The sequence below is a fragment of the Asparagus officinalis genome, chromosome 6 (assembly GCF_001876935.1).
Source record: "Asparagus officinalis chromosome 6, Aspof.V1, whole genome shotgun sequence".
In the NCBI taxonomy this organism is placed as follows: domain Eukaryota; kingdom Viridiplantae; phylum Streptophyta; class Magnoliopsida; order Asparagales; family Asparagaceae; genus Asparagus; species Asparagus officinalis.
Genome location: NC_033799.1, coordinates 2155839 through 2171732, shown reverse-complemented (window position 1 = coordinate 2171732; position 15894 = coordinate 2155839). Strand labels below are relative to the sequence as shown.

General features: G+C 35.9%; 2 protein-coding genes across 2 annotated transcripts in view; both read right to left on the bottom strand.

The window, feature by feature from the left end:
- On the bottom strand, positions 893-7445 carry LOC109845060 (glyceraldehyde-3-phosphate dehydrogenase GAPCP2, chloroplastic-like). Its single transcript, XM_020414248.1, has 14 exons — positions 7152-7445; positions 6568-6638; positions 5422-5489; positions 5003-5041; positions 4737-4837; positions 3699-3811; positions 3387-3486; positions 3130-3276; positions 2872-2932; positions 2651-2748; positions 2398-2540; positions 2002-2085; positions 1346-1435; positions 893-1259 (listed from the first exon to the last, which is right to left on the bottom strand). Exons 1-14 carry the CDS (start codon positions 7251-7253, stop codon positions 1205-1207), a joined length of 1272 nt encoding a protein of 423 aa, XP_020269837.1. The 5' UTR covers positions 7254-7445; the 3' UTR covers positions 893-1204.
- Positions 9887-15894, bottom strand: part of LOC109845059 (bifunctional purine biosynthesis protein PurH-like) — a 6383-nt gene continuing 375 nt past the window's right edge. The window contains exons 3-12 of the mRNA XM_020414247.1: positions 14966-15041; positions 14614-14710; positions 13918-14020; positions 13665-13798; positions 13409-13586; positions 13179-13336; positions 12640-12849; positions 12195-12542; positions 11125-11251; positions 9887-10251 (exon numbers count right to left, since the gene is read on the bottom strand). Coding sequence (XP_020269836.1) covers positions 10100-10251; positions 11125-11251; positions 12195-12542; positions 12640-12849; positions 13179-13336; positions 13409-13586; positions 13665-13798; positions 13918-14020; positions 14614-14710; positions 14966-15041 — 1583 coding nt within the window. The 3' untranslated portion in view covers positions 9887-10099. The remainder of the gene's footprint in view (positions 10252-11124; positions 11252-12194; positions 12543-12639; positions 12850-13178; positions 13337-13408; positions 13587-13664; positions 13799-13917; positions 14021-14613; positions 14711-14965; positions 15042-15894) is intronic.

Here is a 15894-nt window from a genome sequence, read left to right as displayed (position 1 = left end):
GGTTAAGCATTGCATGGATCCGGAACTTGGCTTATCTCATGCATGCAACATTATCTTCCTTTATTAACATACATTTTAAATTCTTGGTTGATCAAATCTCAAAGTAGATGACCCATGAAAATGGTGATCAATCCGAAAGTCACTTTAAATGAACTGATATATCTGAACAATTCAGATTTAAATCTCACTAGCAGGATTTGAAACATTTGCCCATGAGCTTCTTAATTTGCTATAAGCTTGGGTTGAGTTAGCAATTAAGTACGAACAAAACCTCAATAAACTGTATCTTAAGCAAATAGAAACAAATCTCGACCTCATACTCTTTAAACAACAACAACGTATATATGTTCCTATACACAGAACCAAACAACCAATACAGCAACATAAAATGCACACGCCTTAACATACGCCCACGGCACTCCTTCATACAACACTCTCAAACTGATACAGCTTGCTTACGCGGTGATGCGAGCAGGAATAAAAGCAAGAACAGGCAACCAGGTCCAGCTCTGCTCGACCCCATGATTATTTAAAGTTTTTTCCCGTTCAAACTGAAGAAATTAATTAAGAAGGAACTTTATAAATGATTTTTATTTTATTTTATTTTTTTGAGAGAGAGAGCAAAAGCTTGAGCTTTTATAGTGAAATTTTGAGATAATAACGAACCAAAAGCTTTCCTCACTTTGCTTGAGCTGGCAAGACTGCCGGAGGCTCCGGGCCACCCGCAGAAAAGCCGCAACGTCCAGCTGATGATTCACGCAGCCCACCTTCGTGCCACCTGTTGCTTCACTTATCACAATTGGGCCTCCAACGGAGCTGTAAACGGGCCGTAATCGGCCCATCACCACGGCCTGCTTCCCTAAAAACTAGCAGCAAAAGTGATCCAAACACATTTAAAGAAATTGACTTTTTTTAGAGTTCAAGAGGTCCAAATGCTAATACAAATTGGAGACAATAAGGAGCCTCGCATCTGCAACCAATCAAAAGTAATATCCAGCAGAACGCACAAAAGAGACACTACTTTGTTTCAATATGAATGGAATTTGCCAGTGTTCTGGTCCATACAAATCACAGCAGTTGAATTGGCTGCTGGGTGTTTTATTTCTATTTCTGGTAAGAAGACTAACGGGCCAAACCCATTAAAAATGGCAAAAATTGGCAGATATCAACGCTTCTTTGCTTTTCTTCATCCCCCGAGCTTGATTTAGCGGGTGGCGCTCACTAAGGCCATATGCTCGATGAGATCCAAGACGCGGTTGCTGAACCAAAATATAGAGGTTAAAATTGGAGGGGCAAAAGTATTAGAGAGAGATGAGCAGAGGTGACCAACAGAGTTGCTTTGTACCTGTAGCCCCATTCATTATCGTACCAGGAGACGAGCTTCATGAAGGAAGAGCTCAGTCCGATGCCAGCCTTTGCGTCAAAGATGCTTGATCTGAAAAAGGAGATCTTGTTGAGCAAATAGCATGGGGTGTTAACAATAAGATTCACATGTGTATATGCATTATTGATAAAAATTACGGAAACGTGTTCGTGAAAACAATCTGTAAGAACTACTTGAGTATTTCACCCCTCCAAAGTCAAGATTGGGAAAACCATAATTTGACAGAAAGAATGAGACCCAAAGCTAGCGCATTATTATGAATGGACCAAAATCTCGGAAGCACATTATCAAAGAGGATCAACATAGATGACAATGTGGTCATCACTTATAAAAGGTTCAACCAAGAGACTCTACATTAGTTGTTAATAAGGAGAATCACAGATTCAGCATTTATACATTTTAGGTGTAACAATTTTACCTTTAACAGAATATCCGGTCTGGGTCTAACTGTATCCAAAGTAGAAATAAAGATCTGAAGCTAGGACTCTTAACCCAATAATCTAACTATACAAGATTAATTAAGATACCTAAACTCAAAAATTGAATCACAAGCAAACCTTTTGAAGGATTACGGTTTTCATTGCCAAAGTGTTAACAGCATACAATTCTGGACTTACCTTGAATCACCAACAAAATCACTTGAAACTACGTCCTCATCCGTGTATCCAAGTATGCCTCTCAGTTGACCCTCTGATGCAAACCTGGCCAAAAATAAGACGTCAGGGAGAACTTATTCTTGGGGACACATAAGTGCATCACAATAAGAAATGCCAAACATTGTAAAATAAAGATGAGCCAGAAAGCCGTTCTTCAGTCATGCAATCAGCCAAATACAACATTAGAGAGATCTAATTGATTAATGTAACCAACCAACATTGGCATAGAACCCAAACAAGAAGTGCAAAAACAAAACAGTCATCAAAAAGCATTGAGGTTTCAGCAAGAAAATTTTGTAATTCAAGCCAACAAGAAAAATATGCTAATAACAATACGTGAGAACAAGAAAAGCCTACTTGATAGCAGCTTTAACATCATTATAAGAAGCACTTTTTTCAAGTCGGCATGTTAAGTCAACAACAGAAACATTTGGCGTGGGAACACGGAAGGCCATGCCTGTCAGTTTCCCATTCAATTCAGGTAGAACTTTGCCAACAGCCTACAATACCATAGCAAAATCTGCATTAGCGTGAAAGTTTTAAGCAAAGAATATACCTAATAATTGAAGTCAAATGACATTTATGATATACATCACATTGCTTCTCTCACCTTAGCCGCACCCGTTGAGCTGGGAATAATATTTTGACCAGCTCCACGTCCACCTCTCCAATCTTTCATTGAGGGACCATCAACAGTCTTCTGTGTCGCTGAGCAAGATGAAGGAAACACCAAGAAACAACATAGTTAGGAAACAAGGAATCAGGATAATATCTGTGAGATATACACTTATCCTAAAGTGATAATTAACATGACAGGTTTTAGGAATAAACCTGTTGTTGCATGAACTGTTGTCATAAGACCTTCAACAATACCAAACTCCTCATGGACCACCTACAAGACATGACATAGTCATATGTGTAAGAATCCCCAATATGGTACAGCCTATGGTAAACTCGTCTTTTATGATGAAAATTGATTGTATCCAATATTTCATCACAGAAAAAAATCCCACACTTCCTTATTCAATAAGTATGGTGTATCTAACAAATGATATGAAATACCAAAATTCAATATAATGCAAGACCAACCTTGGCTAGGGGGGCAAGACAATTAGTAGTACAACTTGCATTTGAAACAACGTTCATGCCAGGTTGATATTTCTTCTCATTTACACCAACAACAAACATTGGGGCATCAGCTGATGGAGCTGATATCACCACCTTTTTGGCCCCACCCTATAAGAAATCATATAACTATCAATCATCATGTTCATCATATGTAAAGAGAATTATGATAGACTCGAATGAGTCATTAAAAAACAATACAGAACATAAGTGGCAAAGACCTTCAAGTGAGCTGATGCCTTATCCACAGTTGTAAAAACCCCAGAAGATTCAACAACATATTCTGCACCAAAATCACCCCAAGGAATTTCAGCTGGATCCCTGGAAAAGAATATGGTTCAGATACCTTGAGAAAAACAGTAAATATGCAACAAGAAAACATAGGGCACATCAACTATTATTTAACTTCAGCTTGTTCTTACAATCCAAACAACTCAAAATGAATGATTAGTTTAAATGAACATTAACTGTAAAACAAACTTTTTGGCAAAACATCATATAGTCTCAAAAAGATTAAAATTTAATTATATTACCTTTTGCTTGTAACCACAACAGTCTTTCCGTTGATCTCCAATGCGGAGCCATCAACAACTTTGATGGTTCCATTGAATACCCCATGTGTGGAATCATATTTAAGCATATATGCCTGGAGATGAGAATCAGACAGATATGTTGCACATCAATTGATCAGGATTTAAGAAAAAAAACTCCAAAAAGACAGACCATATTTTGTGAAGTATGAACAAGATACATATTGAAGCAGATAAATGACCTATATACTACCAAAAAAAGAACAATAAATAAAGCTACAAAGTACAAACAGATCCATTGAACACAATGGTAGATTGTTGTAACTGATCATATGGAGAAACTTTATCAGGAATGTGGGCAGTTCATTGACATTTAATTAATGATCTCATTGATGTTTTAATTAATGATCCAGGATGATAAGTGTTTACAAGTCTATCTCTGTTTCCTGAGACCACTTTTCCTACCTCTTAAAGAAACTAAATCATGTATGATCAGTTAAACTGTTCATAGATACTCTGCAGGACCTCATTATAATTAGATGTGTTTCTAGCAAAAGTGTTACTCTGACCTCATTATAATTAGATGTGTCTCTTAAAAGAAATTGATCACATATATTCCATAGGACATCATAATAATTAGATGTGTTCAAAATTCAAAAGGGAAACACTAGACCATACCTCTTAACTTGAAGATGATCAGCCTTTGGACAAATGCATACAATGCTTTGCAAAATGAAAGGCAGTCAAGTCTAACTTAGAGCAAAGGGAGCTCTCTCTACCAGTATCTACTTAAGTCATGAATCAACGTGTTACAACCATGTTAACATATATCTTGCAAAACACATGAGATCAATAAAAAACAACCAATTTAATTGACATGGGAGTTCACATCATAAGAAGGACACAATGATATGATATAACAGGAATATAGTTTGCAAGATATACTAAAGATCGGAACAACAATAGCATCATATAGCAATGGCCTACATTTCATCAGAGTAAGTGTGTCAACAAATTCATAAAAAGTCCATGCTTCCTTACCATGTACTTAGCATCAATGAATGGATCATTAACTGCAACTACTTCAACATCATCTCTAGTTGTGGCTATGCGTAAGACCAGCCTCCCAATGCGACCAAAGCCTGAATAAATTAATTACACTTGTATGATTAGAAGTAGACAAAAAGGAATAGCGAAACTCAGCTTCCAAATTGAGCATTAATTTTAGCAATTTTGAGACAGTGTTCATTAAATATTAAGGAATAAGCACAAAAGTCAGAAGAGAATAATAAAAAAGAGAAATATACCGTTTATGCCGATCTTTGTTTTTCCACCACTTGATGATCCTAAACAACAAAATAATTTCAAACTTCAGCAAAAGCATCATGACAGGTAACTTTGGAAGACATAAAGAAAGTCATTTCATTGCTCTTAATATGTGTTTTGGCGTCATGTAAACAACTCTAAAAATTATATATTTTGTGCCTTTTTTTGTTTTTTTTTTTTTTTGACAATGAAACCGCTGTTCGATATTCAGTTTTCAGAAGAAACTAAGGCCTCTGGTTTCAATAGGAAGCCATGATGTTGGCATATAAAAAACCATATGCTTACTGATTTTTGAAACTTCATTTTGAATTTAAATTAAGTAATTAACAGTTAAACACATTAACTCAGTATGAAAGCTATCAAATGCTGGAATGTTCATCATCAAGAATAAAACTTATACTTGGAACAGCTGGAGGAGCCTCAGTGGCTGTGGCTTTGATTGGCTGAATGCTTCTGTTACTTGATATCCTACACAATTAGGAACAGGGACTTCAGTTAGCCACGTTATCATGTGTGCATGTTCAGGTACATTCTTATGTGCATGTTTATAAGTATTTTACATGTTATTTTTTCCACAATTGTGTTATATAACTTTACAGCTTGGAGCGATGCGGTTGAAGAAGCGTGTCAGAATGGTATCAGTATTATTGCAGAGGTTGGTGGTAGTATCAGAGACAAGTATGCTATATATTGTTGCAACAAATATGGTCTCTCTCTAGTCTTACAATTAGTTAAAGTGGTGTGTTTCTGTTTTGATCTGCTAATTTATTATTGCTTCTGATTAATTGGGATTAAATGGACTGTGAAAGATGATAACTTTGGTAGTCTTCGTATTTTGCCATTTTCGTAGAGGGAAAACATCCATTTGTAATATTTATGGGTAAGGATTTTTATACTATTTACTGCTGAAATAGCTACAAATTGGTCAGAATAAGGTCAAGATGGAGATTTTAATCTCTTTTCATTTTAACCAAAAAATAAAGGAGCAGACATTTTATTATGTTTTTCATTACCAAAAGTGCTAGGTATGAAAAACTACTACTAAAACATGTAAGAGAAGGAACAATCCTATTTTTGGCAATTCAATTGATAAAGCTATGAACCAGGTTACCGGGTTTAATTATAACCTTTTCACAGAGAATAAGTTTTGTATTGAGATAATTATTTAACTTTCCCTCTGCTCTCTTTCTGCACAAAATGTCTGCCCTGCTCATGGCAGTTAGATTTTTCAGTCGGTGATTAAATTTGCGAAGGATCCACGTTGCTTACAAGACAAAGAAATCATCTCTCGCCATTATTTACACTCAGGGATAGTTTATATGTATGTGCGGAAGTTGCCATTAACATTGTTAAAAAATTGTGACTGACTGGTTGTGATAGCAGGTCATTTGGCTTGAGAATCAAACGAATGTTAGATGCTGTGCCTGATTGAACTATGAATTACAAAAAAATTAGGAATTGATCATTGTATCTCATCAAAGTAATTTTATTTAAAAATCAAATAATATGGTCACAGTCAAAATTAATAAGATTCTTGCTACTTAACTGTGAGGAGGGTACTTCTAATGGGAAAATGGAAGAACCAAAAACGATGGAACTAGCACCATAGCAGGATACCTGCACATATAAGTACATTGCATCAAATTTAGAGAAGCTTTCTTGCTTAACAGGGTAAAATTAAAAATATAAATATAACTCAAATTTGCAGATAAAATATTCACATGGTTGGTAGCTGAAAAATACTGCCAAATGAGATATGTGAGCAGCAAAAGATTAAGATAATACATAAAAAAGAAGACTTCTAGATGGACAGAAAATTTATAAAATGAAAAAAAAAAATCTTTACAAGATTACTCCAAATAGCTACAAACTTCCTGTAATAGATTTAAAAAAAAATTAGAAATTTCTATCGTATTACATAAATATATCGAAGAAATAAAGCTTATTAAGAGCTCCAATGCAGCTAAGACATGAAACAGTGGCAAAAACAGAATTTTTTTTTGTGTTAAGTAGAAATTTATAAAATTGGCGCTCAAAGCAACTGAAACCCCAAGAATTTCGAGAGACAGCATCAAATAAAAGATAAAAAGATGCAAAGCGTGACCAGATTAAAAGATTTGCAGATCAAACCTTGAGGGATTGAGGAGCTCGAAACGCCGAATCGGAGGAGGGGAAGAGATTGCGAGATCCTGCGAGAGGAGCTGCAGATCTGAGAGCAGCAGAGGACGCCATTTTCGTAGAGAGAGAGAGAGAGAGAGAGAGCGAGCGACAACTTCCTCTCTCTCTACAACACTGAGATCTCGAGATGGAAACCCTAGATTTTTGCGCGAAAGAGAGGAAGGGGGATATTTATAGCTGCACAGTGACGATTGCTTCAACTCTCCTCTCTCTCAAGTTGACGGAGCTCGCTATGATCTCTCTCTCTCTCTCTCAAAAAGTTTTATATATAGTCGGTGATAAATGAACCCTTCTTTTTGGCGCTGGTCGTTTGGGCATTTTTGCAGCTCGGTTCCTGAAGATTTGATTATTTATTCTTTGAATGATTTTGGGGGTTGTTGAACGATATATTCGTGGAATATTCTAGTTGCTGGGGGTCACGTGCGAACCAAGTGGCGGGAGAGTGCCATTTATCTTGTTTGCTTTTTTTTGCAAATGACTTTTACATCCATGTCAGCACGCAAGTGAAATACATTGTTTGTTTGAAAAATTAAATTATTATCGAAAGTGTAATGTGAAGATGATGTGGCAAAATAAGATTAATTAGAAAGTATAATTAAAATTATTTAATTAAATTAGTTACCTTTTTGTCACTTTCATGTGACTTCACCACTTTTTTAGGGGAAGTCAAAATTGTATTAAATCATATGTGGCAACTTTCTTGCATCTCACTTTTATAACCACTTACATGAAAACAAACACCTTAATTGTTAAATGAAAGTAACTTTCTCACTTTCATCTTTCACTTGCATGCAAACAAACACCCCCTAAGGATACGCTTGTAAAAATTAACGTGGGTGTTGTATGTATGCTTGATTGTATACCATCGTCCTCCCTTGTGTCCGAAACTAAAGTTGTACCCATGAGATTGAAACTTCTCAGATGTATCATCATTTTGCTTGCAGATATAGATGTATCATCTTCTCAGATGCTCAAGATGATCTGCATCACATCTGTGTTCAAATTCTTACCGATGTTGCGTAACAAATCTCTTTTGGTTCCTAGAAAGAAAATTAAACATTGTCTTGAGCTACTCATGAATTTTTGTAGTTAGATTGTAAATATGTCATATGAACATCAAACCTATGCTAGATTTTTGTTACTCTCTTGAAGATCGCGTATAATATGTACGTATAGAACATTTTGAACAGAGCATAACAATTTATTTTAGAAATAATATAGTCTGTCAGTGGAAAATGTGTCCTTTTTTAACATTTAGACCATTAGATCTGATTTATAAATGTTAATAATATAAACTAAGGATCTAGGTATATAATCACGCTAATGCGACATTACCTAAAGAGTAATCCTTTTACTTCTTTATTGATACATGGCGCTCCAACCCTTTCAAGTCAACCCACGCCCCCACCCCAAAAAAAACAACCTAATTCTAAGACGCAAAGTCCTTTGAGCCATGCAGTTCTAGTTTTGATTAATGGGGGGTGTATTTATCAAAACTATATTTCTTCAGAGTTTGGTGTTTGTTGGGGTTCAAGTCATTGGTCAGAGATATATAAAGTGAGGGGGTAGGTGTGGCTTTTCGCATTTGAGCAGGGACAAGAGACTGACGAACTCAGGCGGGGCAACGTTTGGTACGCTACACCTGCGGGTCAGAATACCATCACCAGCATCCCTACTTTCTAAAAAAAATTCAGTTTTAATGAATTTTTTTGTAAATCGGCTAAATGTCTATGTTGGTATTTTAATTCCACCACATTTACCAATAAGGTATTTTAATTAGGCAAATCTGTTTTAAGGTATTTTAATTGATTCAACTTACCAGTAAGGTCATTTTTCTCATCGGCGACCAGTTTCCCGGCGAGAGCTCCTCACGTGCGTGGCACGTGATGACTTAAACTGTTTTTTAACTGCTGATGTGGCACGAATCTGTCATATTTTGGGTGAATTGGGATTTTTAGAAAGTTAATTCCCGCCTTTAAACACTGCCACGTCAGAAAATCCGTACCACACCAGCAGCTAAAAAATAGTTTAAGTCATCACGTGCCACGCACGCAGGTGACGAGCTCTCGTCAAAAAACTGATCGTCGACGAGAAAAATGACCTTGTTGGTAAGTTGAATCAATTAAAATGATTAAAAGCAGGTTTGCTTAATTAAAATAACTTCTTGGTAAATGGGGTGGAATTAAAACACCAATATGGGTATTTAGCCTTTGTAAAACTACTTCATTTCCTAATAAAAGGATTCACGCTTCGTGGTATGATGATCTATGTCCAACCTTTTTGTTATCCCGTACAGGGACCCAAAATATGAGACCAACAGGAGGACATGTGAGGTGTCCCCGTCCTATTGCATAATGAGTTGGTCATCATTAATGATGACCAACTCATTATGCAAAAGGAAGATAATACCTCACATGTCCCCTTATTGGTCCCATATTTTGGGTCCTTGAGGAATTTTTCATATCCATTTCCGATGTATTTCTATCTACTTATATTTTTGGTATTCTCTATTGTCCAACTCGAATGGCTCAAAAGTTCAAGTAATGAACTGTATCCAATACTCAAAAGGCCTTTTGGGCAAGTAAACGAATACTCACATTAGTTCTAAATTCTGTGAAACAAGGCCCAAAAACAATGCGGGAGCCCAATATCAAGCATGGACAGTCTTTCTTCTATAATAACACGCGTGCAATCAAAATAAGTTTATTCAAATCCTCAAAATTTCTATGCATCTATAAAGTCACAAGAGTATCATACGACATCTCAATTCGGCTCAGAAAATTCAAACACGTCCAAAGTTTTTGGATCAGCTAGCAAATCCTGCATATTATTCTCAAAAAAACTCGGATACAGCAATTATTTCTCCTTAAAGCCTGAGTAGTAGTGAAACCAATATTCCTTCAGTGCCGGAAATGTCTCACATTTGTGAAAACTAGAGAGACGCCGTATTTGTTGCAGCAATCTACAGCATCTTTATCTCTGATACTACCTCCAGGCTCTGCGATGATCCCGATACCATTCTGACATGCTTCTTCGACCGCATCATTCCAGGCTGTATAATTAGGAAACAAAATGGTGGAAAATGTTACAAAGGAGCTCACGTAACAAACTCACAAATATGCACATGAGAACATAACTAAACATGCACGCATGTCGACATGTATAGTGTTGACAATTGAGGAGGCCGTCAAAGAGTAACACTAGTTGCTACTGTTACACAGGGAAAGTGGCTTGATCGCAGAGAGGGATAATCAGACTTCAATTATAAGAGAACAAATAAGACAGCACTACATAATTTACTCCGATATACCGGCTACTCTAATAGAGATATTACACAAAAGAATAAACAGATACAAATATAAACTGCTTGAACTGTTTTGAGCTGACACATCAAGGTTGTTCCTGTGTAGTTAAGCAAGAATAAGTTTGACTAAATAACATGTTTTCTGAAAAGTACATATCTATGTTCGAATGAAAGGTAAAGTCCGAAAATGAGAACATAAATTGTTGTAAACTATCTGATCATGGCAGAAACTAAAGAGTATAATTTTTTTAAAGGAAGAAGTGAAAGGAATTCTTAGAAAAGTTCTCATCTTTTTATTTCCACTGTATCTGTTTATTACACTTCACCTTTTCCTTTCTCTTCTCACCTTCTGAAAAGAAAGAAACTTCAACGTGAATGCTCAAGCTTCGGTGAGTCTTTCACAGGGTTCATCAGATTGTACTTGATCAAATTTGAGATTCACAGACCTATTCTTTTCTCTAACTGGTCTCTTCGAAAAAGGGAAACAGTTCTCTTTGTTCTAACTTCTTGTTCCTTTTTTCCTACTTCCTATTACCTAAATACCCACCTTAGGTAACAAATATCACTACAGAACAAAAAATAAAATATCAACTACAGAACAAAAAATAAAATATCACTTACCAAACGGGAAAAATGCATCGCTGGCCAAAGCAGCTCCCTTTGCTGCTTCTCCAGCTTTCCTGAAAGCTATTCTTAGGCTCTCAACCCTATTTGGTTGTCCACTCCCCATACCTAACATACAGTTATCCTGCAAGAAAATTAAAACGCCAAGAACAGGTTATAGTAATACTTCAGTTCTCACTGGTTCAATTGTTATTTGATGAGAATCAAGTGCATTTTATACATTCAGATGGTGTGGATATTTGCAACACAGAAAAGACAAGTGAATATATTGATGCTTCAGTTCTCTATATAGTGTAGCATTATGTAACAAGGATAGGATGATGTTTATCATTTCAGATGGTGTGAATAACCAAAAGAGACCACTGAATGAGCCTGCAGTTAGGACTTAGTACTAGTGGCATCATACTTGAAAGAGTGGCTAGAACCATGTCAACAAAACACATATTGACTCAAGAGAGAAGGACATGCTGATGCTGCTGAGTCGACAGACAATATGGCCCTAAAACTGGTGAGTAAAGAAACTAATAATATAGTCATCCTCCATAACCCGCATTGTTTTTTGTGAATCGCAACCTTGGAAGAAGGAGAAAATGGGAAAAGAGATATGATACTAAATAGTGAAGCATTCCAGTCAACCGAAAATAATGAGATTTCTTATTCACGCAAATCTGTTATCAAGACCACAGGAACCTGAAACAAGAAGTTTCTATCAAACTTCACCAAATATTTATATGTTCTTTTAGTTACCTGGAAATTGAAATGAAACTAAAAGAAATCTATTATTTTCTTAATCCTCATTATTTTATAGAAGAACAAATTTGTGAGAGACATTAATTCGTCAAGATGATCAATTGGTGCTAAAGATATTTTCACTCGAAAGTGTAAACTATTTAAACAATTTCATGAGTTATATCAACAATATATTAAATTTCAGGTTCCATTATTTATGATGTATATTTAGTTATATGGGATCCAACAGTATTCACATTTAAAACTGACGGGAATTAAGAATCTTATCAACAGATATTCGTCATAAAAGTAATATTGAAGTGCAAAAGATAGTATACCTTGGCTATCACTATGGCATTGCTTTTAACATGCTTCACGCAAAGCCATGCAAATTCTGCATCACGAAGCATTTGTTCTTCAGGAGCCTTTTCCGACATCATGTTGAACTTGATATCTTCCGGGGTTAAACCGTCAGCATCCTGAGCTAACCACCCGCCTCCAACTTGTCTCAGTGAGAGCATTCCTTTCTCACTCTTTTTTGCCTCAAGAATCCTCAATGTCTTTGACTTCCCACGAAGAATCTCTAATCCTTTCTCCGTATATCTTGGTGCCACAACTATTTCGTAGAACATTCTTGTCTCGCCATCAGTTGGGCTCCTAAATTCTCGTATCTCTTTTGCAAGGTCCTGGACAATTATAGTACAATACGAGCAAATTACTGAAGATTTCGCAAAAGAAAAGAAGGAAATATAGGTACATACAAGGATCATGTTCAGAACTTACCTCGTCTATTGTTGTGTTGAAAGCAACTATGCCACCGAAAGCACTTACAGGATCACCTTTTACAGCCAATCTATATGCTTCAATGATATCTTGCCTTGATGCTACACCACATGGATTTGTGTGCTTCACAACCACACAAGTTGGGTCCTTGAACTCTGAGACACAGTTCCAAGCAGCATCCGCATCTAGGTAATTATTGTAAGACATTTCCTGTCCGGAATCATAATGGAAAGAGTCAAAATCAAATAGCAAATAAAAATAAATTCATAAACAAGCCTGGACATCTGATATTATTAGATGTCCTATCAGAAGAATGAAATTTTCGAGATTTACGAGCAACATTTTAAAGTATGATGCAGAAGCATATTTTTGGTCATGAACTATGAATAAATACTGCTGGAAAAATAATGATAGTGTTAGTTTGTTATAGCTTTTGAAGCAAATCCTTGCATGAGGCTGTATTTAACTACTTAGGGGGTGATGAACAAGTGGTTTTGATGATAACTCAAGCCTACAGTTCCTTTGCATTAGCTTCTCACCTTCCCATGGTGTTGTATAGCAGTAGCAATACCACCACCATTCACCACGGAAAGACTCTTATCGTCATAAAATGCGGCCTTCTGATGAGGATTTTCACCATACCGAAGGGTGGATTTCCTTGTGAGAGGCACTGTCAAACTAGGAGGAAACTTATCACCTGAACAAAGAACATCATATTAGAAGTTAAATACATAGTGATACAATTTATTGTTCACAGTAAAAATGTTACCTCCTGATGATTGCTTCCATAACCACTCTGAAACTGCAGAATCATAGGAAGCAACATGTTGAAAAGCTTTCCAAGCCAATTCCCTTCGGAATTGCTGGCTATCTTTATTTCCTTTCAAAAATTCCAGGAGGGCAGGATAGTCATTGTGGTCAACCACAACCAAAACATCCTTGTGATTCTGTCATAAAATTTTATTTTAACATAATTAAATGGCTAATTTAATTGCATATCATGCCAGTAGATTGTCAAATTTTACCTTTGCAGCAGCCCGGATTAAGGTAGGCCCACCAATATCAATATTCTCAATGCCATCCTCAAATGTAATTCCATCAGTAGAAGAAACTTTTTGATAGAAAGGATACAAGTTCACCACCACTATATCAAATGTCCCTATGCAAATAACATATAAAATCAACAGTTAAGGCCAATGCTCCCCCATTATGAGCTAAGTTATCTGAGGATGCTATAGTCCAATTTGTAATGCAACAAACAGTTAAGTCTAAGCTCACCGATGCCATGAGAATTTAAGGCCTCCAAGTGATGGCCTTGATCTCTCCTAGCAAGAATTCCACCGTGTATGCTAGGATGCAAAGTTTTCACTCTACCATCAAGCTGCATAACAATATGAAAAATTTAGCACACTAAATTCTCATTTTGAAGACATCACTATGATACGCAATTGAAATTGAACAATGCGCTGAGGTCAGTAATTACAAACCAGATACAAGAAAGCATATCAGCACACTGACGATGCAAAATGTGTCAAGCAAGTTCCAAGCACAGGCAATTAGATTCCATGACAAAATACACTCAACCTGACAGGTTGTTTACTCATGTGTATTATATGTTGTGGACAGGTTCTAAAAGTCACTTTTAAGTTTCCAGTAATTAATACCTTACGGATGAATTATATAATTTCACAAGAATACAGATATTGTTCATAATAAGACTCCCATGAGATCTTAGGGAACCAGGAAACATATAGAAGATTTTCTAAGGATTAAGTCTGTGCAGATAACATCAGACACTGAAAAGAAGTGAAAACAATTAGCACAAGCCATATTGATACTAGAGAGATGCTCTTGAGTACTTGGTCAAAATACAAATATAGCCATATTGAGAATGATGATAACATTTCGCGCTGACAGTATTTCAAATCAGAACATTTGGAGTAAAAGGAAAACACTGTTGGACAAATAGATTACCATTTCAGGAAAATGAGTAATTTCTTCAACTTTGGTAACCGACACACCAGCAGCTTCTAGCGCAGCAGCAGTCCCCCCAGTTGAAACAATAGTATACCTGCATTGACACAACAAATTCATTTGACATAAACCTAAATTCTAAACACGCTAGAATATAATAAAAAATTTAAGAACAGTCAAGTTACAACATCTCATAGACTTGAAGAATACGAACGGAAGTCAGTTACAAGCAAGATAAATAGGCAACAATGAGGAAGAAAATAAAAGAAATTAAAGAAAGGAACTCCTAAGAAGCAGTGTTGATGATAAGGTAAAGTATTGTGCTATACAATCTTATGAAAGAACAATGTACCCTAATTCCTGAAGTCCATTCCCAAGAAAAGCCAGATCATTCTTGTCCGACAACGATATAAGGGCTTGCTTGCCACCTATACATCAAGATATATACATATATAAGGTTCAATAAATGAGCACCATTGACCTATCTAGACAGTAAAAATGTGTTACTTTACACCAACAACATGACGACATCAACAGAATGAACTGTTTGCACAAGCATACATGTGCGAACTTCAGCTGGAACTTGAGCTCGCTGATGAAAGATAGTTAATCCCAGAGTTAAAGTAGTTTTATGCTAGCGGCTATAAGTAAATTATCTACTCACTTGAATACCCAGTGTCCTGCTACAAATAACTATTAACAAAGGAAAAATTTTCACTATTACAAGTACAAATATTAACACCGAAACAATCATACCCATAATTTTTCATAGAAATTAGTATCGCATACACACATCATTGCGCCCTTCCTACAAAAACTAATACTTCTACTGAAATGTAAGTTACAACCTAGAATCTGTGTACATGCTAGACCAGTAGTAAGGCCAAAAATATAAGGCAGTCATCATCAAAGCAAAATTTTCCTCTTTCCTAAATTCTAAGTACCTACCAATTCCACCTACAATAAAATCCCTCATTTCATGTCCAAACAAATATTGTCAAGAGGTTTTCTCAACTAAAAAAAAAACTGTCAATACAATTTTCAAAATTAAAAAAAAATACTAAAAAAATAAAGTTTTAATCCCAATTAGTAGGAATAAAGCCCAAATTGAACCTCACAAAGATACAAAGCAAGTTTTTTTTTTAAAATAATAGTAATCAAACTTTGCTCGTTTCAACGTTAAAATTGATTGATAAAAGTCATCATCTTAGAACATAAAGAACATATTAAATAATCACCCTGACGCTAATCTATATTTAAAAATTACATGTAATTAGCAAA

Excerpts from the sequence above, each read along its gene's own strand:
- LOC109845060 (XM_020414248.1), bottom strand. The coding sequence starts at position 7,253 with ATGGCGTCCTCTGCTGCTCTCAGATCTGCAGCTCCTCTCGCAGGATCT. Across the intron at positions 2,541-2,650 it reads GCTCAACGGGTGCGGCTAAG|GCTGTTGGCAAAGTTCTACC; the intron begins GTGAGAGAAGCA and ends ATGGTATTGTAG. Across the intron at positions 2,086-2,397 it reads GATGTTAAAGCTGCTATCAA|GTTTGCATCAGAGGGTCAAC; the intron begins GTAGGCTTTTCT and ends ATTTTTGGCCAG.